This window comes from Electrophorus electricus, chromosome 14 (assembly GCF_041902795.1).
Source record: "Electrophorus electricus isolate QZ-2024a chromosome 14, ASM4190279v1, whole genome shotgun sequence".
Lineage (NCBI taxonomy): Eukaryota > Metazoa > Chordata > Actinopteri > Gymnotiformes > Gymnotidae > Electrophorus > Electrophorus electricus.
Window position 1 is genome coordinate 21,254,301 of NC_137510.1, and position 25,987 is coordinate 21,280,287.

The 25,987-nt window shown below is 43.2% G+C and overlaps 1 protein-coding gene across 8 annotated transcripts in view; it reads right to left on the reverse strand.

Annotated features, from left to right (window-relative positions):
- npr1b (natriuretic peptide receptor 1b) overlaps positions 1–25,987 on the reverse strand; it is a 51,021-nt gene that overhangs the window by 15,464 nt on the left and 9,570 nt on the right. For all 8 annotated transcript variants that reach the window (XM_081696288.1, XM_081696287.1, XM_081696284.1 and 5 more), the window contains 11 exons: positions 24,452–25,246; positions 15,863–16,050; positions 13,718–13,831; positions 8,468–8,603; positions 2,726–2,820; positions 1,964–2,099; positions 1,655–1,739; positions 1,402–1,522; positions 1,180–1,254; positions 960–1,037; positions 704–808 (listed from right to left, as the gene is read on the reverse strand). In XM_081696288.1, coding sequence (XP_081552414.1) covers positions 704–808; positions 960–1,037; positions 1,180–1,254; positions 1,402–1,522; positions 1,655–1,739; positions 1,964–2,099; positions 2,726–2,820; positions 8,468–8,603; positions 13,718–13,831; positions 15,863–16,050; positions 24,452–25,223 — 1,905 coding nt within the window. In that variant the 5' untranslated portion in view covers positions 25,224–25,246. The remainder of the gene's footprint in view (positions 1–703; positions 809–959; positions 1,038–1,179; positions 1,255–1,401; positions 1,523–1,654; positions 1,740–1,963; positions 2,100–2,725; positions 2,821–8,467; positions 8,604–13,717; positions 13,832–15,862; positions 16,051–24,451; positions 25,247–25,987) is intronic.

Sequence of the window (25,987 nt, forward strand, 5' to 3'; positions counted from 1 at the left end):
AATGAATGTTTTCTGTCAAGTCAATTATAGCTGGTATCCATGTTGGCTGCCACAACGGAAGGGTATGAGTTGAGTAACTATGGAATTCACAATTTGGTTTGGCCTTGGTGAATAGAGCTTTGGAAAGGAAGGGTACAATATATCCTGCCATGTGTATGAGAACATGCATTGCTTCTGCCTTTCAAAACAGCTGCCGCAGGTGAGCGATACTGAGGTCCATAGAGTACACTTACACTGTAACCAAGACAACACTGCTGATGGTAGCTAACGCGACATTTGAACGTTAGTAGGGCTGATGTTGCTGTCCGTTCTTGACCCCTTGAGGTCTTTAATTATTCTGGCTTCTGTGAGAATGTTATCACTGTCTGGAAGTGGTTCTACAACATATATACAAGTAGAATACCAGTATCCTGAGCAAAAGTACTGTGTGCTACTGTGTGTACATTCTCCTCCTTGGTGTAGATACCATGGTTACCATTATACAGTCTCCCATGATAGAAAATATAAAGGGCAAAGAAATGTGTGGAAAGTGTGGAGTGAAAAGTGCGGAAGAGTGGATGAGTTTGAAGTGCAGCGGAGCAGTGGAGAGCAGAGGAGTGTGAAGGAGTCCAGAGCAGAGCAAAGGAGTAAGGAGTAGAGCAGAGGAGAGCACACAGCAGGCAGATTTAGAAGATTGGGTGTGTAGGCAGGAGGCGGGGCGGACCTGCAGGCTGCCCCGCGGACAGTACTCTGTGACGATGCAGATGTTGGGCGGGTCAATGCACGCTCCAATAAAGCGGGTCAAATGATCATTCTGCACATCCCTCATCTAAAGAACAGCACGGAGAGACACAGGATCACACACATACCCGTTATTAGAACATATTTAACATGCTCGCAATCAAAAAGTAAACAAAGCCACACCAAAAGCAACACGGATAAATGCACACCAAAAGCAACACATTTCCTTGCACACTCACATGCTTCAGTTCAAACAGCATTTTCCTGGTCAGTTCAATGCGCTTCCTGTTGATATATTTGATAGCCACAATATTTCCCTGCGGATCAAATGCACATGGGATGAGGAGTGAGGATGAGGAGGGGAGTGTGAGCTCAGTGCCGTTCTGTAAAAGTTGGACCCCAGCAGCACAGTGGTAAGGCAAGCAGGCCAATCCCTCCCTGCGAGCCTGAGCTCCATACCTTAAAGTAGGCGGTCTTAGCAAACACCTGGAAGTTGCCGTCGGCAGTGAGCAAAGAGCCGTAGTTGGAGCCCCGCTGGGGGAGGGGAAGAGAGGTGGCATTAAAGTGGCTGTTCTGGAGGCCTTCATTCATTTTTCTTTTCTTTCTTTATAGGCTTTTTTTTTTTAAGGTGTCCTAAATGTAAAAAGTGGTTCGGTGTGTGTGCACGAGTGTGTAACTCACCAGAGAGAGCGTGAGCTTACTGCCCGCACTGCGCAGGACCTTCTCCAGATTACTCATCTGCATGTCCTCCCAGCAGATCCTCCAGAGCTGAGCAGCCAGCTCCTTCTCCAACTTCAGCTTCCTGTGTGCGTGCGAGAGATAATAAGAGAGGTGCTGAGGGTGTGGGAATGAAATCCGTAGCCGTGGAGATGAACAGACAGAGAAAAACAGAGAGCGAGCGCGCTTTAGCTCAGCCAGCATCATATCCACTCACCTGTATATGAAGACGGTGATGGTGAAAATGATGACGAGGATGAAGAACACTACAATAGAAACCATCTGAAGCATTGTGATGGTCCCTGAAAGAGCAGTGTGAGAGAAAGAGGCTGTTATTGCTGAAAGATTAACAACACAACAGGGAAAGCTATCTTCATGACACAGTGCCAATGATCAAAGTAACATAGCAAAGCTACGATGCCGATTCAGTGCTCAGGTTATAAAGGCAGAAGAGGAGTGCTGCCAAAGTAATGAGAGGTTTTCACTATCTCTAAAGACTGCACATAAATGGGCAGACGTTACCCACATGCAGTACATTCGGGGTTATCGTTCTTGAAGCCACAGAACGGCATGTCTGGGGGGACGTCGCCCCCTGGCCAGTGGAAGGCCATGTTGGGCAGAGTCTCCATCCGCTTCTGTGTACCATTATACACCGCCACAATCTGGACAAGAAGTGACAGAACAAAACAACAGACAAAGGTGACAAGGTCTCGGAGTCGGTCAGAAAGGCCTAATCAATTCAGAAATATAATCAACATAACTGAGAGAAAGGCCATGTTAGTTAAGTAACTCAAGGGCACAGTACAGGCTTTAGAGCTTCTAGGTAGTTTTAAATAACCTTATTTATTTGGAAGAAATGAACTGAGAAATTATGAATATGAAAGCTCATGGCAGTTCGAGGCCTTGAAGGCAGCGGTGTTCTCGAACACCCACTGAGAAATTGCCCCAAAAATGATATTCCTATATTATTAGCACAGCAATGCAGCATCAGTGCAGATTAAGTTTAAGATATGACTGGAATGATTCTGTCTCTTTAGAGAGAGTAGGCTGATTACACCAATACACTGATGCACATGTACACACCCACACCCACAGGTGTTTGTAGCAGTAGTTAAATGATCTAACTAGTCAACCTATCAATCAGATGACAGAGAGATCATTACTGAATGCAGGAAGGTAACTGACTTTTATTGTTTGCGATTAGAGAAATAACATCTACCTGAGAGATCCTGGTGTGTGTGTGTGGTTGCACTCGTGCAAATGTGCATGTGTCAGAGAGACTTACTACCTGAAAAATGCCGGTGGTGGTATCGTTCATGTCCCACAGGGCAAAGTCTGTCTCTCTGTCTCCATTCTCGTCTATCTGCACAAGACCCGTCACCCCTGCACACACATGGTGGCTACTACCTATTAAAACCTTAACAGCCACCTGCTCACAGCTGAGTAGCTGCCATCAACTCAAGTACATGCTCTCCACCTGTTGCCAGCCAGAAGGCATGTCACTGCTGAAAGGAGTATCAAAGTGAGAGAGGAAATAATCACACACATTAAACCATTACAAACTCTGACAACACTCCTGGAATGACTTCTGCAACAGAACCGACAACAAACAAAAATATTTATGGCACACAAACTACTGACAGAGAGATCATGATCACTAAAATGTTCATTATATGTTAATACTGCAGAGGATCCACCCTGACTGTAGACAGATGTGTGTGTGGTGTGAGAGTCTTTGTTCATGTCCAAGTGATTAAATATGACTATGTCTTGCGATTCCCCTCTTCAGGTCGGCTCTGTGCCCTGTGTGGTCTCTCCCCCCCCACCCGCTACCAATGATGTTCTGGGTCGCGCGAGGAGGCCGAGGGCCACGGCTGTCATTTCCTGCTCGAGCTGCCTCAGCATGTCAGGAGCAGAAGCAGGGCGGAGCTAAATCCTCAGGGAAAAGCAGCCCTGACATTTAAACAGATATGAAAAAGCTTAGCTATTATCAGCCTGGAAATGTCAACCCATATAGGAAGGAAAGAGACAGAGAGAGAGAGGGAGAGAAGAGAGATAAAGAGACACAGATCCGTGCCCGAGGTAAAAGGGATAGCATGCCCCCACCCCACATACACACACATACACAAGGAAATCATTCATTTCTGTTATATGGAGGACAGTGTTTAGTGTGGGTAGGAGGGGGGAGGTTGTGTGGTGAAGAGACCAGTGAGGGGCAGGAAATGGGACACACAGAGCTCTCGTATCTCATCCACTGCTGACTCGACATGAACTGTGTAGGTACTGACAGCCACTGAGATAAATGATCCATTTAATTCCAAAAGATATCCAAAGGCGGCACTTTCTGCTGATGGATTTCCCAATTAAAGGAAAATGTGCGCCAGCAAAGTAAGCCCACGATTTGGATGCTAATGACGCTGATGAGGGAGAGCAATGAATAAAAACGGGCTTTTCTGGGAATTCTGAGCTACTGCATTTCCTAAAGAGGAGACGGGCTTTTCCAGCCAGAGAATGGTTGGACTGGCCTGACTGCCAGTGGAAAATGTGGGTTAGTAGAACAATGCTTATGGACTGGATTATAAGAACAAACACAATCTGTATAATCTGTTTTATGGGAAGAAAGTGGTCAGCTACTACTCTTCTATCTGTTCCTACATTTCAGTGACTATACCTCTTTCTGCTCTCTAACCAATGCCTGCCCCGCTGTTTGTGGAACACGCACTTGGTACATTTCGTTTTGTGACCCATTTTGTCGACGGAGGGTGAATCAGTCACTTTACCACATAATTCAGTCAGTGTGGACAGATCGGTGCTGATGAAACATTGTGTACTTGCAGTCCATTCAGCATTCAGGAAGGTTCATACTGATGTGTGTTTCTCAGTCATACTCATAGTGAACTAAGGCACCAATCAGGAGATTACAGCAGCAGACAGAATTGCAGGCACTGGCATCTGGATCACCTCTCCATTTGTAAGATGCTGCACTGAATGAAGTCCTTGAGAGCGAACATATCATACACACACAGAGCAGGGTGAGTTTAAAGAGCAATAGCTTTTCAATTTTCAGCTACACAATCTGAAGAATGTTTAGACACGAGTTGCATGATCACTCACTGGAATCAACGATTCAGAAACGATGTCAAAAGCACAAGAGCAGAAGAAAAAATAATGTTTGTAGTTTGCCATTATTAGCTTCCATCGCCAAGGGATTTGCTAAACATTACTTTGGGGACAGATCGCAAAACCAAGATGCCGAGCAAGGAAGGAAGGGTAAATACAAGCGATGTGGAAGCAGACGTCAGCAAAGAATTATTCCCAAAAAGGGAGAGTCCTCGTCATTTGGAATAGGTTTGGATTCAATGTTTCTGGCCATACCCAGGAAACTATATCGTGCAAGATATGTTGACACACTATTAGCTAGAAACATGTCTTAGACTAAGAGGAAGAAACATGTCTTAGACTAAGAGGAAGAAACATGTCTTAGACTAAGAGGAAGAAACATGTCTTAGACTAAGATGTGGCAAAAAAGAAGTATACAGTTAGCCCCAGTAGCAATGGTGCTCGACCCAAAATATTTAGCTCAACGAATACCCACTCCCATCTCTGCAATTTACACCGAGATTTCCTGTTCAGTGTGAATCAGTCAAAAATATTACAGAGGTCTTGTAAAATTACTTCACAGACATTTGGGGACAACTAGCCCAGGCTGAATAATAATTTATTCTGAAGGGAACAAAGTTTTTTGGTTTGATATAATTTATGTGTGTGTGTGTATATATATATATATATATATATATATATATATATATATATATATATATATATATATATATATATATATATATATATATATATATATATTTTTTATTTTTTTTTTTGGTTAAATTATTTATTTATTTATTTATTTATTTATTTATTTTTGAATTCATGCTTGCACAGTTCTACCTCATGTGTAAACAAATTTGCACAATAAAGATAAGATTTTCTCCTGCAATCTATTCACCCATGTTTTGGCTTTGTAAATTAATATTTATTAAGGCATGTAAACATCAGTAGTAATAATAATATGTTTTATTACTTTTTATATATATTCTGATATTATTATTATCTGGACTGTGGAAAATACTGTGACATGAATTTTAGCTCATACCACCCACCCCTAGACACAGTCTTAGTTGTAATCTTAACCCTATTAGACAGCTAAACCTAAAAGGGAGTTACGGAGTGAATGTGTCATTCATTGACACATGCCGTCAAAATCTATAGCAGCCTTCGCACAAGTGGTATCCAACAGACATTCAGCTGACCTACTGAAATCCATAATGCAGTACCACGATTTACATTCTTTCTATCTCAAAATCTAATTCTGTTCCATGGCACAGTTAGAGACAGTTAAGATGGCCTGAGCCTATCAGCATCTGCTTTACTCTTCAGAGGTCTGATTGCGGGGTAACCAGTGGCTAAGTGGCCTTCATTTGTCAAGACTCAACACTAAACAGCCCATTATGAAAGACAGAGAGGAGCACTAAAGAGTAACAAAGTTATCTCTTCCATCTTTGCTCCACGTAAGAGAGAGATTGTGCAATTTCCCCTCTGTGTTTAATAAGCGCGAGTCTGAATACAAAGCATTACCCAGGATCTGTTCTCCCAAACACAGACTCATAGTGCTGACTGACTCTGGAGCAGATTCTCTCAAATCCATACTCATCTGCTGCATAGAGAAAACACAGACCGAAGGAAAGGTCGTGGGGAATTCTCCCTCAGACCCTGAATAAAACGTTTGCTTTTCTCTGATCAGAGTCGCCCCCCCCACCCCCACCCCCACTTCCTCTGAGAATTATGTAACCTCAACACAAGGACATCACAAAGGAGCATGAAGTTACAGCCCAACATCCTAACTATTCAAGGCCTGGTCTTATATATATATATATAAATTCAATGAGGTTTGAGGTGTCAGAAGCTCAAGTATATGATAATTTTGACTTGCAGTCTAATATTACATTGGGAACATGTGCTTTCATGTTACATATATTATCCTTGCAGCAATGCAAAGCTGAAGCACACTTCTGACACCAAAGGCTATGCTATGTATTTGAGGTCTAGGAAAAGTGCATTTTAATTGTATTCTTTTACATATACTGAAATAAACAAGTGTTTATTTGTGTTTAGCCGGTTTTGTCTCAACACAGTTATTATGACGCGCACCAAACTTGTATTCTGTTTGATGCGTTTGAAATGAAATTACTGTGAAAAATAATCGCAGTCTGAGCAAATCAGTGTGGTCAGCTAAAAAAATCGTGATCGCGCGGTTGTGTAATAATCGCAACAGGCCTAGCTGGGAGATGTCAAACAGAGGCTATGGATGATGGTGGCAGTGCTCAGGTGTATGAGGGGTGAGGACCGATGCTTGTCTTCAGCTAACGGACACTGCGAGAGCAGCTGGAGTAGATGCAGCCTGACTTTGCTCAGCACCAACACCAGCGCTCTCCCCGCATCAACCACACAAGGTTACATTTATAACCACACAATAAGGCAGAGCAGAGTGAATGACGAGGTGAAAGCAGAGGGGAGGAGACTGACTGATGGAGGGGAGACTGAGAGCAAGGGACAGATGGATGGGGGGAGAGAGAGAGAGAGAGACAGAGAGCGAGAGAGAGAGAGAGAGAGAGAGAGAGCGAGCGAGCGAGAGAGAGCGAGAGAGAGAGAGAGCGAGAGCGAGAGAGAGAGCGAGAGAGAGAGAGAGAGAGAGAGAGAGCGAGAGAGCGAGAGAGAGAGAGCGAGAGAGAGAGAGAGCGAGAGAGAGAGAGAGAGAGCGAGAGAGAGAGAGTGAGAGAGCGAGAGAGAGAGAGAGAGAGAGAGAGAGAGAGAGAGAGCGAGAGAGAGAGAGAGAGAGCGAGAGAGAGAGAGAGAGCGAGAGAGAGAGAGAGAGAGAGCGAGAGAGAGAGAGAGAGAGAGCGAGCAAGGGGCAGATGAATGCAGAGAGATAGTGGGAGAGCAGAATGAAGGGCCCATTTCATACAGACAGTGCCAGGGCTTAAAGATAGGCAGATGACCTGGACTGAACTGATTACAGTCCTGGTTATCTCCACTGGATATGCACCATGGGAACATGAGAGCACAACGCATACATGAATGAAACCACAATCTAGAATGGACCTCGGTATTAAAGTGGTCAAGAACTGTACAAGCAGCAGGCTTTAGAGTCTGAAGTGCTTCTCTTTCGAGAAGTGTAACTACTACTTCTGTTCTTCATCTTTGACACATTGGTGCTAGTCAGAAGCGTTTCCGCTACACACAAACACACGCGTGCATGAACACCCTCCACCCACACACAGTCTGGTGAAGGGGACCACCAACTACAGTTGCATACTGCTCTGTTTTATAACAGACTTCCCAATTTGAACGTTTGTTTTCCCTGGGTTTGCAGAATTCCAGAATAAATACACCTGTCTGCTTGCTGGAGTCCATTCCCCCGCAGGGAAGGGATCGGGGATTAAATCGGGCATCTTCATTCTGAATGGCTTCTGCTTTATCGAGCCGTGGTGTTGGAGGTAGAGGTGATGCAGTGATATGTGAGCTGAGGGGGGTTTCATTGCACCTGTGTAGACACGTGCCTCCCTGACCACTCAATTATTCATTCAGGTCTGGAAGAGCAAACACAACACTGAACACGAGACTGAATCAATGGCTCAAGGGCAGGAAAAGAAATCTATTCAAAGATTAAAGGAGTCTGCAGTCTGCGCTCCATTGTCTGCTTTCATTTCCTCTTACATTAAAATGAGTGGCTGACAGAAGTTGCGAGAAAGAGACTGAACTAACGCCTTGCAGTTGTTCGCACATCTGTCATTTTGCAAGCAAAATCCTCTCAGCATTAGGGAAGCCCTTGATAGGACAGCTGAAGGAGAGGAAACACCATGTCATCTTTTCATAACCTTCACCCTATCAGCACAAATTTCTGTCTTACGAACAGGCAGTACATAGGCTGAAGTTGAGCAGCTTGCCCTCTTCTCTCACGTTTTTTAGAGCTCACCGTAGTACGTTCGGTTCCACATCCTCTTGGTGATGCTCTCTCTTGAGGGTTGGCCCTGGCTCTCCGCTAAGCTCTCATTCAGCGCGTGAACATACAGCATGAGGCCATCATAGAAGCCTCCGGGGATTATGTTCATCTGCAAATAAAGCACAAGGAATAAAGCAAATCACATCATAAAATGTGCAATAAATTTTAGCCAACATATTTGCTAATTATAAAAAATCTTGTTACTAAAAAGGTTATATAACAATGAAGGACCTACACTTTTGCTTCTGAATATATTCAGCCCTTATTTACTTAACAAATTTGCAAAATAGAAAAAAACAAACAAATTAGGGGCTGTCTGACAAAACCACTAGCTGATTGTAAAGGCAGAGTTGAATCTTAGTGAATTCGTTTTTACTATACAACATAATTGTTAACAGTATGGTGGATAAAGAATTTGCGTGCATGAAATTCAACATTTAAATCTCTCATAGCCACACAGTTCTTGACCCTATTATTTCTTTTTCGCTTTTTGAGTACGTTATACAAAATCACTTGGTCTCCTTAAACAGGAGAAACACGTGAACCTGAGAGCTTGCAGATTAAGGGAAAGTAAAAATCAAGCATCCTCTGTTGGGGTAAGTGTTTTAAAATGTCTGATTACAGCACTGTCCAAGATTCTTCTTAATCAGCTGGGAGATATATTGGGCCCAGAATCCAAACAAAACTCCCCCCATTTTGCCCTTTGAAGTGCTGCAGAAATGAAACAGACTGTGCTGGGTTTCTGAAAGTGACATCAGGGCCACTGTGGTCTGGCTAAAGGTGAGCAGTGGGCTGTGGGAGACCTCACCATCACCTTCATTTTTTAGTTTAGTCATTTTTTAAACTTTAGTTGGTACTCGTACTTCTAACTAGTAGTCAACAGATATTGGGTTTTCAAAGGCTGACACTGATCATTTTTGGAGGGCAATGTGACGTGAATAGCCAATAATTCTATTATTAAACTTTATTTAAATAAAGGCCATTTTAGGAAGTAAGAATAGCCTAACATTAACATTATTAATTACTAGGTAATTAACTACAATGATGTAAACCTGACGATAACAAGGCAGCCTAAAATGAGGATATTGGTTCCGACACACTTGTGTCTGGAAAATAGCTTTCTACTTAATGTCAACAAGACCAATGAGCCAATACTAGACTTCAGGAAGCAGGAGAGGGAAAATGCATATTACTCTCAATGGGTATGCGGCAGGGAAGGCCAACATCTTAAAAGGCCGCACGTGGCCGCACGTGGACTGGACACACCCGATGTGTAGTGATGAAGGCACAGTGCCTCTTCTGTCTCAGAAAGCTAAGACGGTTTGGGATGAATCCTGTCTGGCTATATCACTGCCTGGGACGGTGATACTGCATTGCTCCCGACAGCAATGCGCTCAGGGTGGTGCAGACTGCCCAAATCTGCAGGGTCACACTCCCTTCCTTCCTGGAGTTATACACCAAGCACTGCTTGCTCCACCCACCGAGTCTCAGTCTGTTCTTACTGCTGCCATCTGGCAGACAGTAACGAATCATAAACTCCAGAACCAGCTGGTTCTGACTCTGCTTTTGTCCTCAGGGCATCAGCCTGCTTAATAGAGAGCAGTCAGAACTTAATGCACAGATATACAGGTTGCATGCACACAACATACCTAGAACTCACACGGGCAAGCTCACCTTGAACCCCATACAATCCCAGGTCACAGGAATATGGCCAGTAATATTGCCCCAGTGGAGGGGCAAGATCTACCCTTATATAATCACTGGCTCTCCCAGGAACCTCCACCACAAGCATAATATGCTGCATAATATGCTTCTATCTGATATATTACACTCTGACCAGGGGCGCCATCACTGTATCACGCTACGACCGGGGGCATAATAAAATATCGGCGTTTGGTTTTGGTGTGCCAGCCCCAGAATGTCAGTGGTCCCATCTGGCCACCCCTATGAAACATTTCTGAGGGCAGCATTGAATATGTCTGCAATATTAATTTGCCTTTCTGGAGGTTATCAGTTTGTCTGAGTGAAGTGTCTAATTTAATCTACTGTAGCAGATTTCATCTGTAGGATACCTTTTTCAAAGACTAGCCAGCGGGGTGGTGGTTAGATGAACTAGCCTTGTCTGTCTGCTGTAGACGTCTCTAAAATAGCACAGAAGAGAGGCATCGATAGAGAATTCAACACACAGTATGAGCGTCGACAGTGATGACTACACTCGTCATTACAGTCATTAAAATCATAAGCCAACTGGACTGTCTAGCAAAGTCACTCCGGCACTGCCAGGGTTTAGGTTGGCTTAGAGGAGAAATCTTCACTCCCTGACTGAGTCTCATCGTAATGTGCGTACATGATCACGTTAGCTAGCAAACACTGAGTGCTGTGTATGGATCTGCATGATTTGCTCACAAGTAGCGCACATCTCTGTCATATGTCGATAGCTGCAGAGCAGAGGAGCAGGCTAGCTGCAGCCTTGCACTGCGTTACTGAAATACTCAAAACAGGGTGTCAAACTCAACTACTAAAATAGCCCTCTTAAAATCCAGACTTTCAGTGAGAATGAAGATTTCTGCCGGAAAAGTACAGAAACTTAAATATTTTTTTTTATAACTGCTGATTTCCTAAGAGATTCATAGGTGATTCTTTGCTAGAGTTTTACCTGTTCAGGCAACAGATGCGCTGACCAACAAACCTATAAAGAATTCTTTGGTGTTCAAATAAAACAGTGGCAAATATTACTCTTTATATTTGGAGGGTTTTCCACAAATCGAGCTCAGGATAAGCATAGATTATACACCGCGAAGCTAACCTGCCATCCAGTAGATTCACTGGACACAAACCAGAGTCAATGTTCGGATCGCCAGCCGATTCTACAGCGCGAACATTCCTAAAACTGCTCCTACATGATTAAGTAGGTGTTGCGCCTCACATTATCGATTATAGAGAGTCATTAGACTCTTTAATCTCTTTGATGGCTGTCTTCATTGATCTTGCGTTTTCAGCCGAATGAATCTTTTGAACATCTTCACCATCGCATTTCACATACCAGACTACAGGTTCGTGGATTTGCCCCCAGTTTATCTACAAATGTAGTTACACTGTAGTACAAATGTACATTTTCCCTGTTTTTCTGACTTTAGAATTTACCCTCTCTAACCTTTAAAGTGTGATGAACATAACGCATGGGCCCATCCTTTTAGCCCATCGTATGTTGTTGTATTCAAAAAGTATGCTATTCAATTTACTTAGCAATGAATGTGAATAGAAATGTTTCCATACTGTTAAGGTGAAGGCAATGACAGGCCTTATTTCACAATATACTTGCCTTTCCCACAATCAATAATAGATAATAATAGTTATAATTTATAGGTATAATAATTAGCTATGTGATGATATATTGTAGGCTGCAACAAATTATGTTACTGTTATAGTCCCATGCTCCCTCTCATGTGATTTCCTTCTTAGAGGCAGAGTGTAGCACTGCCTGCTGTTTCTCATGATGCCACATCCTGACTCTGCTACAGTCTGGCCCTCTGCAGGAATACAGCCAGGACTGAGACAGAAACATAAACCAGGCAAGGTTCCAGTGCCTGAGTACACTCAGGGTCACCCCCGAGAAGGCATTCGACATTACTGTGGATTGTTTGGCATTACAGACCCTGCCGTACCACACAATAACCCTAAGGGAGAACCACAAATGTGGTAGAGATGATAAAGTCCATAAGAGCCACCACTGGCATATTAGTTCCCACTAAATGTTCAAAACTGTCACGATCCCCCTGCATGTATGTTTGAAAAGGGCATTAAAGACTAAGTTTTCCAGATTTTTCAAGTTTTCAAATTTGTTTCATGTCAGGAATATTTAATCTCCCTAAAAATTTTACCAATTTTGCAAAACATCTGTAAAAATCATACATGTCCCCAAATGTAAGTGTTATTAAGAAACATAATTGTGGCTCCTTTCTTAAATAATAACATTTTATATATATGCTGCGTTTCATGCAGTTACAACCTTGAATACGTGTAAATATATGTTATGTATCAATATAAGAAACTCAACATGATATGTAAAACCTGTGGAAAGTACCCTTCGTCCTGTAATCTATAGTGTGAAGCTCAACTATAAGACTACCAATATATGCATACCACTACAGAAAAGAAGTAGCCATGTGTAAAAAAATACATTTCAATGAATTATGCTTAAAAACATTCACTTTACATGTTGCTGTCATCGCTGTTTTATAACCCTTGGATTACATAGGCTATATTAAAAGTCAGAATCATCACAGTCAGTCTGGGGAGGGGCTGGGGTTATGGTGCCTTTCTCAAGGACATTACAGCCATGATTGCTGAGGGAAGAAAAGCCCTCATACGCCCCCACCCCAACCCCATTTGCCCCGTCCAGGGTATCAGACCAGTAACCTTTCAGTAAAGCTTGTTTCTGTGGGATATTATAAACCGCTATATGTAAATTTATTAACACAGCCAGTAAAATAAGCACATCTAAAGGCTGGATTATGATCAGCCTTTCCTCCTCGTGCCTCACTGAGACCTACTATATCTCACGGAGACACACTATATCTCACTGAGACCTACTATATCTCGTGTAAGACATGTAATAGTAGATATGTACAAGGCACTTTAATAATAATTAATTTAGTGATCTGTTTGCATTGCGAGTTGATGCTATGGCAGCAGTGAAATGAGGAAAGCACTGACCTGTAATAAAGAGCTCTATAATTTAATTATACTAAAAAATAAACAGGCTTCACCTCCTTGAACTTCTTGATGAAGGACCTCTGTCCCAAATGTGCAGTTTCTATGGAAACCTTACGTACTAGACCGCAGTTTTCACTACCTCTCTCCTCCTCTTAATTAAATTACACCTCAACATCAAAAACGTGATCAAATTCCATAATCAAAAATGGTCAGAATTCAAAACACACAGACACACACATGCAGCATTCCCATTGGCTATTGAGGAATTGAGATATTGCCTTTTGCACATAGTTGCACACATCAGTACTACTCAAAATTAGTTGAAGTTGTTGGAAAGGTCACACTTCGGTGTTTCAGCGCTATGAGTCATACTGTATTTGCACAGGGCTGCAGAAGCTAATACAATCTAATACAGATATTAATAGTGATGTCATAAGAGACACAAATGTGTGCGCACACACACACACACACACACACACACACACACACACAGCTGATGTGTCTTACCAGGGAGTCCTCCACTGTGAAGTTGAACATCATCTTTGCATCTGCTTTCAAATCACTGACGAAGTCTTTGTATTCTGGATTCTCTGGCTCTCTGTAGGTCAGAATCTTCACACTCTGGGAACAAAATGCCAGCTAATGAGGAGCAGATGAACACTGCTCATCTGCGCAGAGGGCACCAAATGCTGCCATTTACAGCTAAAATGACGCAGTCCATCCTGTTAAAAAACGAAGGCTGCCTTTGGAGTGGATTGAGGTGCTCATCTCTAGTGCATTTTTGGTTAGCAAAACTTCACTGGCACTCAGACACCTGTACAAACCCAGAAGGAATACAGTGAATGTTACCTTGTATGAAACTTTAAAAAATATATAACCCCAGAAACTGCACTGAGATCGGCCTCCAGCCATATCCACTTCTTTCATTCCAAGCAGATAAATCAGACCTCACACAGACCCCCCGTCACCCAGCAGCGAGCTTAAGGCTTCCGTCACTGCCGTATTAGCTATAGCTTTTCTTGTGAGGTTCATATAGCGATGAAGATGACCAAGCGGATGGAAGCCACGTTTACACCACTCCAGCTTGCGTCGGGAACACGCCGACTGAGCCGTGCCCATTGAAAGCCAGCAGAGCCGAGCGTGCTACAGTCCGAACGGAGAGAATTATTAGAAGTGGAAACTGGGCTTGCTGCATGTAGGCAGGCCAGACTCTTCTACAGTGTGTGCGGTTGCAGGAAGAGAAGTCTAAGAGACACAGGGGCTAGCAGTTGATTGATTACAAGTGTTAAGCCGACACACATCCCCATTAAGGCCTAGCCTTTTCATGTGATTGGAATGCATCTTAGCTGACCATAATTGGTTAGATTTCCTGCTACTTACATTACTTCTGCTGGTAGGAATGACACGCTTATATGGTACATTGTTGTTTTTGGTTTACAAGCTAGCCTATTTAGCAGCTTTGGCACTTTTAATTGCACACTCTGATACCATGTCCCTGAATGAGAATGGTTCCACTTAGGGTGGTCCCTCAATGATGTCGGGGACACTTCAAGACATATGACTCCCCTGAGCACCTCCAAATGTGGTTTCAGAAATTTGCCATGGTTCTCCAAGACACATATGACTGCATTTAGTCTTTTATCTAGCACTGATCACTTGCAGTCCAGTTACTCTAAACACATGTTAATTCCAGGTGTAAATTGGGTAAATGAAAGGCCAAAAATGTGCCGCTATGGGCAGCTGCCGGCACACACGCAGAGCACCAGGTGTAATGAGAGAGAGGAAGTCCTATTTGTCTGGATGCTGGTGTAATGTAATTATACAAAATATAATACAATCAAGCCTACAAAAATGAACAGTGAAAGGGTAATAGAAATGCCTGAATAAAATCACAATGCTTATTTAAAATAAAACTTGTATTTTTCATTGAAACCTCTTTGCTTCCAAGATGTGATGTACCTGACCATTTCAGACCAACCATAGAGTATAAAATCACACAACAAAAAACCCCCACCTCAAACCAAAACCTTAGAGACAGTAGGAAATTTTAGTTCAGCGGAATAAATTCCTTCAAAAGCCCAAAGTCTGATGTTTGATTCAAGCACAAAAGACATAAGTGTTCTGCTCTTTCAGGATATTTCTGGCTGTTCCTTTCTCTAGGGCTCTTGTGTTATTGCAGCGTTGATTGTCCACCAACTGTGTGTGCTTTATGGCCAATTCAATTCTAATCACAATCAGAGCTGCAGGTTATACCACGCTGCTCAACATGCTAACCGCTGTGCTTTTCTTCGTCCTGCTCCCTCCTGCCGCTATCACACTCAATCCTGCCGCTGACTCTCTTATTACTTTCTGTCTAATCTGCAGCTCCCTAAAAAAAGTTCCGAGTGGACGCGAAAGCTTTTTATCCCTGAAATAAATTCCGATTGGACGCGAACACATTTTACTGACGAGATTCCCTGCGGGATTTTTTCCACCCTCTGTTGGCTCTTCTGCTTAACCGCTGCTCTGTTTCATTCCACACAATCTTCAACCTCTCACTGTCCTGCTCGCTACCTCCCCATGAGCTCTGCATCTGCTGGAGTCTGTGGGAAGGCGGTTCATCAAGGCGGACGCGTGCTGCCCAAGCACCCAGTCTCCCTCATTCTTTCTTACCTGGAAGGCCTCTCTGGCGAAGGCGTCGTCAGCGTCTCCCCGTGCCCAGGGCTGGGCAGGCTGGGACGCCACCGTGTGTCCAAAAACATCAATGTAGATAAAGACAAACTCCTTCTGAGGGAGGCCCACCTTCCGGAAGTGCACCATGAACTGCCGGAATATATCAGGAGGACAGCACACAAATACCACTACCGAAAAAAGGAGACAAAGGGAAGAGATAGGAAGAAGAACAGTTGATTAAAATGAAAATGCAGAAGTGCACAGCAGGGAAAAGATTCCTGAACCATCAGAGGTCATGTAAATCACAGTTCGGTATCCCTCAAAAATGTTGGCCCAAGCATTTCCCTATTTGAGTTATAGGTCCAAATATAGACGTTACACTTCTCCCATTAGCCCCAATTTCCTAGCACCATCTTGGTGATCAATAGTCCAATGAGATTACTCCACCATACAGCAAGAGTAAAGCATCAACCCGGCAGTATTCAACACAACAGTATTAGAGAAGAAATAAAGGCTTGTGTGTCTGTGTATGTGTGTGTGTCTAAAATCAAAACCAAGAGACTGTGATGGTCAGACAAACAAGCTCGTTGTAATGAGGCCCAGAATGCAGCTCGCCACGGCAACGTGGCTGGCCTCGTGGAGAAACAGAAGGCAGGGGCATTAGCATTATGTGAGGCATCTATTACCATTTCAGCAGTGGCCCACAAAAATGGCAGTGCAAATGTCTCTTTCTCTCTCTCTCTCTCTCTCTCTCACACACACACACACACAGCTGAGAGGGAGAAAGTGGGCATGTCTCCCCACACTATACTGTTCTGGCCTTCACAGTGACATTACAGGATCCATTTCAGTGTTATAACCCAGGTCGGCAAGTCTGCATTCATGCTTCATGCCATAAGTGGACAAAATCAAAAAGCAATAACAGCCTCTAATGTGCACAACCAATGAGTAAGTGAAATAGCGCTTGCATTAAAAACAGAGGGTGGGTGAAGACAGGAAAGGGAGATAAGGGGAGTGTGAGCGACGGCTTCTAAAACTCCATTAATGGTGACTGTATAAAGGAGAGAGTGGGCTCGCACTGGAGCTGCACTCAGAGTGCCGTGGGAGGGTCATGGTCATGTGCACAACGGGCAGGCTCGGCTTGGCTTGTTTGCCCCCATTTTATTCTTTGTCAGTACTCAGCTTATGAGGTTCTCCTCCCACAGTCAGTGAAGCTGTGTGAAGGTGAAGGCCAGAAACTGGATCACGAGGAGGATGAGAAGTGAACCTGAAGCAAGTCATGAACACACGAAGAAACAGAGATGAGGAGCACACACTCCACACCCTCACACACACGCTCGGAGAGGAAGACAGAAAAGCAGATACAGCTTGAAGTGCCAGCTGGGATTTTGCAGTTTCCTATACAACTAAATAGCATGTTTTCTTAAAGAGAATGTCGTATGCTGAACACACTCTCCATCCTCAGAAATGCTCCCAGGTGACCTCTCACTGAGGATCTGTACCTCTCTGTAATTTGATGGCTGTACGCCAGACTCCACAGATCACAGAGCCATTTTACTGTCTCCCAGATTAGTGTACTGTCTGTGTCCTTGGCTCTCACCCTGGTCTACTGTTTCAGCAGGCAGGAAAGGTGGCTGGGTGCATCTGTCCTGATACCCACAAGCTCACATCACTTAGCTCTGCTTCATTTGGCCACTTCCTGGATTTCCTGTGTTTGCTCATATACGTTTTGACACTGGGTACAGGGCAAAGACATTTACTACATGGATTATACCTTGTTTTGACATTTACTAGCATTGGAGTTTCTCCAAGTCCTTGTTAATTAAGCTGCTCACAGCATTGATCAGAGTATTACTATTGTGGCAAAGCCAAGCTGGAACCACAGAGTGAAGTTCTAAGTGAAGCTCATATTTCAGGATTGTCATACAAGAGAAGAGGAAGGGGCAGAAAAAGAAAGAAAGAGAATGTTCTCTTTTTTGGACAAGGCCACACAGTGCTCCCATCATGCCCATTATGATTCAAACAATAGCAATTGACAGGAAACCAGTGCGGCAGGAATGTCATCCTGACCCCCGGGACTTCCTGAACCAACAAACTTCAGTGATAATAAAGAAAACTCTCAGCATCCGCTGAACTGATTCATGACGAGCAGTCTTCATGTCTGTGCAAAACTAGGCCCACTATGTTGAAAACCTCAATTTCTCCAATATGCCTACAACAGCTTTTTGAAAATCGAGGTGTATTTGCATTTACAGCAGTGTGTGCATAGATATATGCTTGAATCCACTTATGATTTGTTCACCTCAGTTAATTGGAGAGAATTAGATATCCTAAGGCTGCAGTGATTACATTTTGAAAGTGATTTGCCTTAGTTTTCTAGGTACTTAATTTCAATAGACTTATACTGGACCTGGTGCACCAACCAAACATTTTCTAGGCCTCTATATAACCTTTGGCCATTTTTAAAAAATGCCCTTCTTGTGTTTACTCATGTCACTGGAAAGATCTTTACTCTATTATATTCCCTTAAAAGCAACATGCAAGATCCTAGCAGGGTGCAAAACAAGCTGAAACTCTTTCCCCTTAAGAAACATTCAGTCTGGAGACCGAGAACCCATCGAACTATACAGTGTCTCTCTGGCAATTCAAGCTGTTTCCCATCTAAAAAAAAAAAAAAAAGTAAGCTCTTTCCTCTCAATAAACAATCCATCAGCTGACACAACCTAGACACCATGAGCCCATACAAGTATAAAAACACTACCAACCCTAAAAGCACACGCAGCCAGGAGTGGACAAAGCTTTCAACAGGTGAATCAAAATGGTGAATCCGTGGAGGAAGCAGTCTGAGTCAGAGGGGAAACAGCAGTGTTACTTGGACCAGCAGCTGACATAGGGAGACAGACAGAGAGTGGGAAGGACAGAGAGAGAAATAAAGAAAGAATCAAGCTTTTGAAACAGTCCTGATCGGTAGGGAAGCTCACAGGTACCGGACATGTGGAGATAAACAGAAAACCCTGGAAGGCAGCCAAGCCTATCAGTTTGGATTTTTCACAAACCCTGACATCTCATTATTTAGAAGAAGCCCAGAGGGTGGATTTAACACATCCTTTAGCAGAACTAAGGTTTAGGAAGGAAATTGTGGCTCAAACCAGTTCAATACTGGCCAGAACTTAACACCTACACTCAGGGGAGCAAGCAGATCTTTCTACTTTTCACATGCTATCTTTGTCTCACACCTTGCCTCCTGCTATATGAAGCCAATGGGAATACTGTGTGTGTGTGTGTGTGTGTGTGTGTGTGTGTGTGTGTGTATGTGTGTGTGTGTGTGTGTGTGTGTGTGTGTGTGTGTGTGTGTATGTATGTGTGTGTGTGTGTGTGTGTGTATGTGTGTGTGTGTGTGTGTATGTGTGTGTGTGTGTGTGTGTGTGTGTGTGTGTGTGTCTGTCCATGTCCCCATGTGTGTCAGAGAGAGAGTGAGAGAGTGAGATTCTGAATTGCAAATATTGAATCTTCCCAAATAAGTGCAAATGAGAAAACCACTCCAATCAGAAACTCAACAACATTGATTCTTTCACAAATGCACAAACATGCACATATACAAACACCTCTCCACTCAGAAACCCAAAACCACCAAGCCTTTTACATATACACAAACATGCACGTATTGCTCTAATTTCCCTCCACTGTACTCTGGTAAGAAATTAAACAGAACAGAGGGCCTCTAGAATTCCTCCTCCAGCCAATTCCAAACTCCCCCAATAGGGGAGGGCCAAAAGGTCATATTGTACAACCAGCATACACCTACATTATGAAAGCACTAAAAGAACAGGATGTCACAAAAACAGTTGCTAATTACAACTGTGCTGACGTGGGATCAGATACAATATCTGCAATGCCCCTGGCTGCAATTAGAATCTAGGCTGAAAAAGCTTCTTCAGTGACATGCCAAACAGGATGGCAATCACGTATGGATGAACAAGCATTGTCGACACAATAACAACTAAATTAAGTTGATGTTTACTGTGAAAAATTGGAGCATTTCAAAATGTGTGAATGTAGCCACAATAAAACATGCTTACACATTTGTATAGAAATATTAGCATGCATTTCATAAATCTGTTGGGTCATTTATTTCGCAAATCTGTTGGCCGTTTATTTCGCCACCTTTGCTATGTTTAGGAGGTGGTGAAGTTGACCTGCTGAACACCTGCAGGAGTCATCACGCCACCTGACATCCCGTAACACCTATCCCGTAATGTCTCATCATATTTATTTTTCATTAACCTAGAGGCTTCTTTGTCTATTTCCAGATTCCGGGGATGCAGAGTAATTACTTGAGTAATGAAAACAGGGTTCCTCAAAATAATCAGTACATCCATATAGTAAAATGGCTCTTTAAAACAGTGAAACAGAAATGAACATTCTAAAGACAAAGAAGAAAACTGAAAAACAGTAAAAAGATTTGGTCAAATCTTGTGGTCATGTGTGTAAACAACAATTTTACATCATTATCTCCCTTCTGTAGGAGCTCCACTTCTGTCAGTATGGCAGCCGGTTCCTGGGAAGCGTTTGTTCCTCTACACTCGTCAGCTCTCGTGCTGAGATTGTCCAGTCTCAGACATCAGTGGAAATGGAAATGAAAGGAGACTGAAGCAATTTCCGCTACTCGCTTTCATTCACCTACTTAATGGCAGAATCATCTAGCAAAGTGTCAGCACTGCGTCCAAAATTTGATACTCTGTATTCAAATCCTGTCCAAGTTTCAACCTCTGTTATGTTATATGTGATCAGCTCTGAAACTTCTATGGGGCTCCAGGGAGCCCTGCTCAGCCTTGTGTAAGTGGTGCACCCTTTAACTGGGCCATGTCATGTCATCCGTTACAAGCCTGAATTCCCTGCGCTCACAAACATGAACGTCCAGTTTGACAATTTACCTGCATTTCAACACTCCGTCTGAATTCAGCTTTTAAAAAAACGTGGAAAACACAGGCATTTAGTGGGCCACGTTAATCACTGTCCACTAAGTGAAGTGGCTGTGAAGCAGGTCTGTCTGCAGCACACGGCACCTGGGCAGATTCCTCACATCAGCACTGCTCCAGCAGCCGCGTGCATTTATGTGTAACATCCTTGGGTACTCATGCACATCTACCCATGCCTCTCCCTCAAGCTTCCATCAAGTAATGCCTGTGTGAGGACTATGGGAAATGACAACATGTTTTTCTTCTCTTTTAAGCATGCACAGTCTTCCCTAGTTATTGTTTAACTAGGGTAGGATGGGTGGGAGCAGACTGCAACGGAACGCTCCGTGCAGCGCACAGGCCTGCTTTGTTCGGGATGGGTCCACCCTTTGCCTCGATACCATGGTGATGGCAGGGACAGAGGTAACAAACATGCCGAGTGGCTTCTGTAGTGGCATAACTTCCAGGAAGATCACATCAAGGGACCTAGAGGGCCAGAAGGTCCTCTTAAGATACCCAACAATCAGGAAGGTTGCCTTCATTCCCTTTAGTGCCATACTGAATTTAATGAATAATTGATAGTGGAGTCATTCTCTCAAGACTCCCCAAAAAACTTTTGCAGAAGGAAAGGTTTTGAATTAATATACTAAAGGCTTAATAACTAGGTTCATCTGGGGATAATGTTTTGTCAGATTTTCTGTAATTATCATTTTTGTTTATGTATTTATAATAGTTTGGGATTTCTCCAGTCTTACTCATGGTATTTCTTGTCTATTTATTATAGTGTACTTCCTAGTTCAATAAATAATGTTGTAACCAGTTATATTTTTACCAATATAAGAGAAGAATTTTTCTCCAGCCAATGATCCTTGTGACCTGGTCAAACCTTATATACATGTTTATTAGCAAATTTTCCTACCCTGACAATGGCTATTGGTTGTCAGGTGTACGATGTGAAAGCTGAAGAAAAGCTTTACACCCTTTGTGAATGTGTGGGCCCATACTGCTTTGGACCTACACTGAACTGAACCCAAACACTACCACCCAAGAAGCAACTCCACATGGTTCCTTTTTTAAGCATTTTGGAACTCAAATTCATCCGGAACTGAAATTTTCAATGCTGATTAAATTAGCGCAGTTAAAAGCTTTAATGCATTTCAGAACTACAAAGGTGGAAACTGAAAAATGTGCGCGCGTCCCCCTGCTGAGTGCTGACCTAGAGAAGTAAGGACCTTCCTACAACTGGCACTGCTGTAACAGTACCCAGTCGATAATGACTGATGTGATCTGAAAATCGAGGAGATCAAGTCCGGGCAGAGCGGTGGGTCCTCACGAACAGAGCCGCTTTTAAGTGCGTGAGTGCCTAATGAGAGGTATTGATGCTGAAGCTCCTGCTGATTCCTGGCCATTAGTAGGCCTGATGAAAGGAGCTCCACTACAAACAAGCCAACACTGGGACAACTGCAACAGGGTGTGCCAATCAGAGGGCACTCTACGGGCTCTCTTAAAACACAGAGGGAATCCAGAAACATTAGAGTTTGCAAAAAGCATTAAAGGTGTGTGTACTTTGTTTTTTTTCCCCCACATCAGGCAGAAATCATGAAAACCTATGTTTTGTTGACATTTCACTGGTCTTTCTTTTGAAAACTAAAAGAGCCATAAAATTTCAGTTTGGTTGCTACAGGTAAGATTGGAGATGTCAATGTAGATGCAGGTTCAGCAATATTTACATACAGTAGTATAACAGTCACTGGAAATCCCATAAAAGAAATGAACAAATATATGGAGGTGAGAGGTAAGAAAATAGTAAAGTACAACATTTAATAACTCAATGTCGAAGCGATTTAAGTTTCTGTGACAGGACATTATATTCAAAGCCACAGCTCTTTACGGTGTAATATTCTAGACCCTGCTCAGCAGTAGAACAGAGCGTTCTGGAGAGACACTGTACAATACGTCCAAGCAGGAACGCTAGGTAACAGTGTCTTTAAGTGCTTCTGCTAATGCAAGTATGTTACATATTTATTGTGCCCAGGCGAGTGAGATGAAGAATGAGTGCCATTTTGAGAGGCACTTCCTGTCAACTGATGAGATCCTGGGGGGGGGGGGGGGCTCAGCAGGAGACTGCAAAACAAGTGTTTATCAAGCAGCCAGGAGCAACACACACATGTGCTTCAGCAAACTATTCCACATTAACCTGCACCCCGTCCTGATCACTCCCTGGGTCCCTCTCTTCCAGAGCTCTTTACTACCCTCCTCCATCACTGTCTTTAGTGGTGGAGGCTCTTCATATAAGTACTTTGTTCTGTTCAAGCATGTGCCGCGTGGCACCCATGAGGAGACAGGCAGACACAGACGCACACGTACATGCACATACAAAACCATGTTTTTAAGCTTTTAGAGATCCACCTGTCCTGATGTTTCATCACGTTTAAGTATTTTATTTATTTCAAGACATTATCATCTAACTTGGTTTAATCTCAGTGATGGACTTCAAAGAGGGAAATTACTTTGAAAGCATTACCTAAAAGCAACAGCTGAATTGCAGGTAACAGTCTTCACACACTTGTGACTAGTCTCATCTTTCATCTGATTCCGTTAAGTGGACCAGCTCAAAGTAGATTCCAAGGAAATTGCAATAAAGTGGGCAGATGATAAAGTCTGTTTTCACAGGAAATACCAAGAGATCTGATACAACGAGCTGAACTTCCTTAAACAGCGACACTTTTGACCTCTGTTAATAAATGTTGCTGTGTGGGCATTTTTATATCCCTTCGGGACCTTGGAGACAAGTTAAGGCACACACTGCAAACTAATCCTTATGAACATCATCTCACTGGGTTATAAAAACAATGTCAAAAGCAGTAGAAGTGACTGCCTATATAATAGAAATGAAATCAAGAATTGGAATGTATGCCATTATAGCCACTGCTAAATATTAGAGTTCATTTCTGCCTGTTAGTTTACCTCTCTGTGATTGGCTGAGAAAACCATAAAAAAGCCTTTTCTAGTTACACAAGCTCCAGTTTGGCAACTGCAATATTATTGAATACATTTCTACCTAGTTACTTCATGAATATGAATGGATGGTTTATACATACGAAATATAAAGGGGAATTAAAATGAACCACAACATTTAGTGTTGTTAGATTCACCACAGAGCACACTAGAAGTGTGTTGTAGGGTGACAAATGTTAACTTTGTATTCCTGCATCACACAACACAATACAATTCCTCAGCCTGGTTACAGATAACAGAACAGGAAGGAGTTTACCTTCAGTAAGGAATAGGAATGGCTAGTCAAACGGAGAGGTCCAGGAAACTGCTGCAATACAGATAACTTTGAGTCAAATGTTTGAAAAGCTATTATGACAAAAGAACACACGGTGTGTATGAACCAGATAAGGGACTGTAGACTGCAAATTACATAACAGCTGAGCCAAAATCTATTTCATCTGGAAGGATATGACCAAGTTCTAGTACAATTTGCACAATGATCTGTGGTTAAGACCTGGATTAAGCTTGATCTAGTTGTGGGAAACAGGCTCTGTGAGGTTCTGGGTGGCTGGAAAAGCGTGTGCAAACAAATCCACATGTCTGCTACTGTGGAAGAAGGTGCCATGCCACTCACCTCTGCCTTCCTCTTTTATCTTGTGCAGGTGCTCGGTGTAGTTGACAGGTCTGCTGTCCTCCTCGAACACAAACTCCGCGGTGGTGATATTGGCCTCATGCAGCTCTGTGTATAGGCCCTCGATGGCAAAGTAACAGACACGCTCACCCATCTTGCTGTCGCTAAACATCAGCAGGATGTGCCGGCTCCAGCCAAAGTGTTTACACACTTGCAGCGTGAACTCGCCCAATTTCTTGTGTGTGGGGCCCGTGTTGGTGATGGAGGTGTAGACCTCAGCACGAAGGAAGCCTACGGCGGGGGCCCCTGCTGTGATCATGGGGAGGCCCCAGTGGGTGGTGAAGAGCCCCACGGGTGAGGAAGTGTAGTCACAGCCTGGGCCAAGGAAGGCCCACGGCTCATGGGCGAACTTTAGGTCCACAGCCATGAGCGGGGCAATGGACTCGGAGCAGATGCCGTCGGCGTTCTCGCTGTTCTCGAAGACGTGACGCAGAGTGTAGCTGGGGAGGAGCGAGGGGTCGGCGTTGACGAGGGCTATGGCGCGGGCCAAGGCGGGCCCCACGCGCGGCCAGGCCCAGGGGTAGGATGTGTTGTGCTGGGGAAGGATTACGGCCAGTGTGATGTTCTGGTGCTTGGAGGCATGTTTGTGGGTCTCGATGGGGCGAAGGGACCTCGTGCGGGGGTGAACAGCAGGACAGCACAGCAGGAGAAGCAGGAGTACCAGAGAGGGTCTACCACCCCCTGGGCAGCCCAGCAGACTCATAGTACTACACATCACTGTCCCAACAGTCTGGAAAACTGTGCAGACACACACACACACACACACACAAAATCTCTACATCAGCACAGAGAGCAGTGAATCTCCACAGCTCTACATATCAGAAAAATAAATTGTGGGAAAAAGTTTTAAAAAAAAACAAAAGGTCAAAAATTCTAAACCTAATATGCAGTTTTATGTTTATGATGTCTCTGCAAAGCACCCATAGAAAGGAAAAATAAACTGCAATAGTCTTAAACCTAAGATTAACTTAATTTGTTGTTTGTTTTAATTTCTTTACTATCATGAAACAACAATATTCCAAAAAAAACAAAAAACAAAACAAAACAAAACAAACACCTAGGCAGATTTACTTTGCTTCTTCTCTGCATTGGAAATCTAGATTTGACTGCTATAAGCTGATGCAATTGTGTTCCTGTATAAGATAACCATACACTAGAGTTAATTTGTTTTGGGTATAAGGATGTCTTACAGCACACATCTACAGGTTAGAGCTATTAGTTAGATAAACCATCAGTCCCAAATATTAGTTAACTCACTTGATTTGAGTAAAACTGCAAGATTTCTGCATCATCCAAAACGCAACTATATATCTGAAGATGATACCAAACATTAAACCCAAACCAAAATATATTGTATATGCCACCTTATCATATCATATACTTTTTTGTGCTGCAAAATGTTTTGGGGTTGTTACCAATAATAATAGCTTTTATTGGTCACAAATATTCAGAACTCAGTTGACATTACTACCGTGTCAA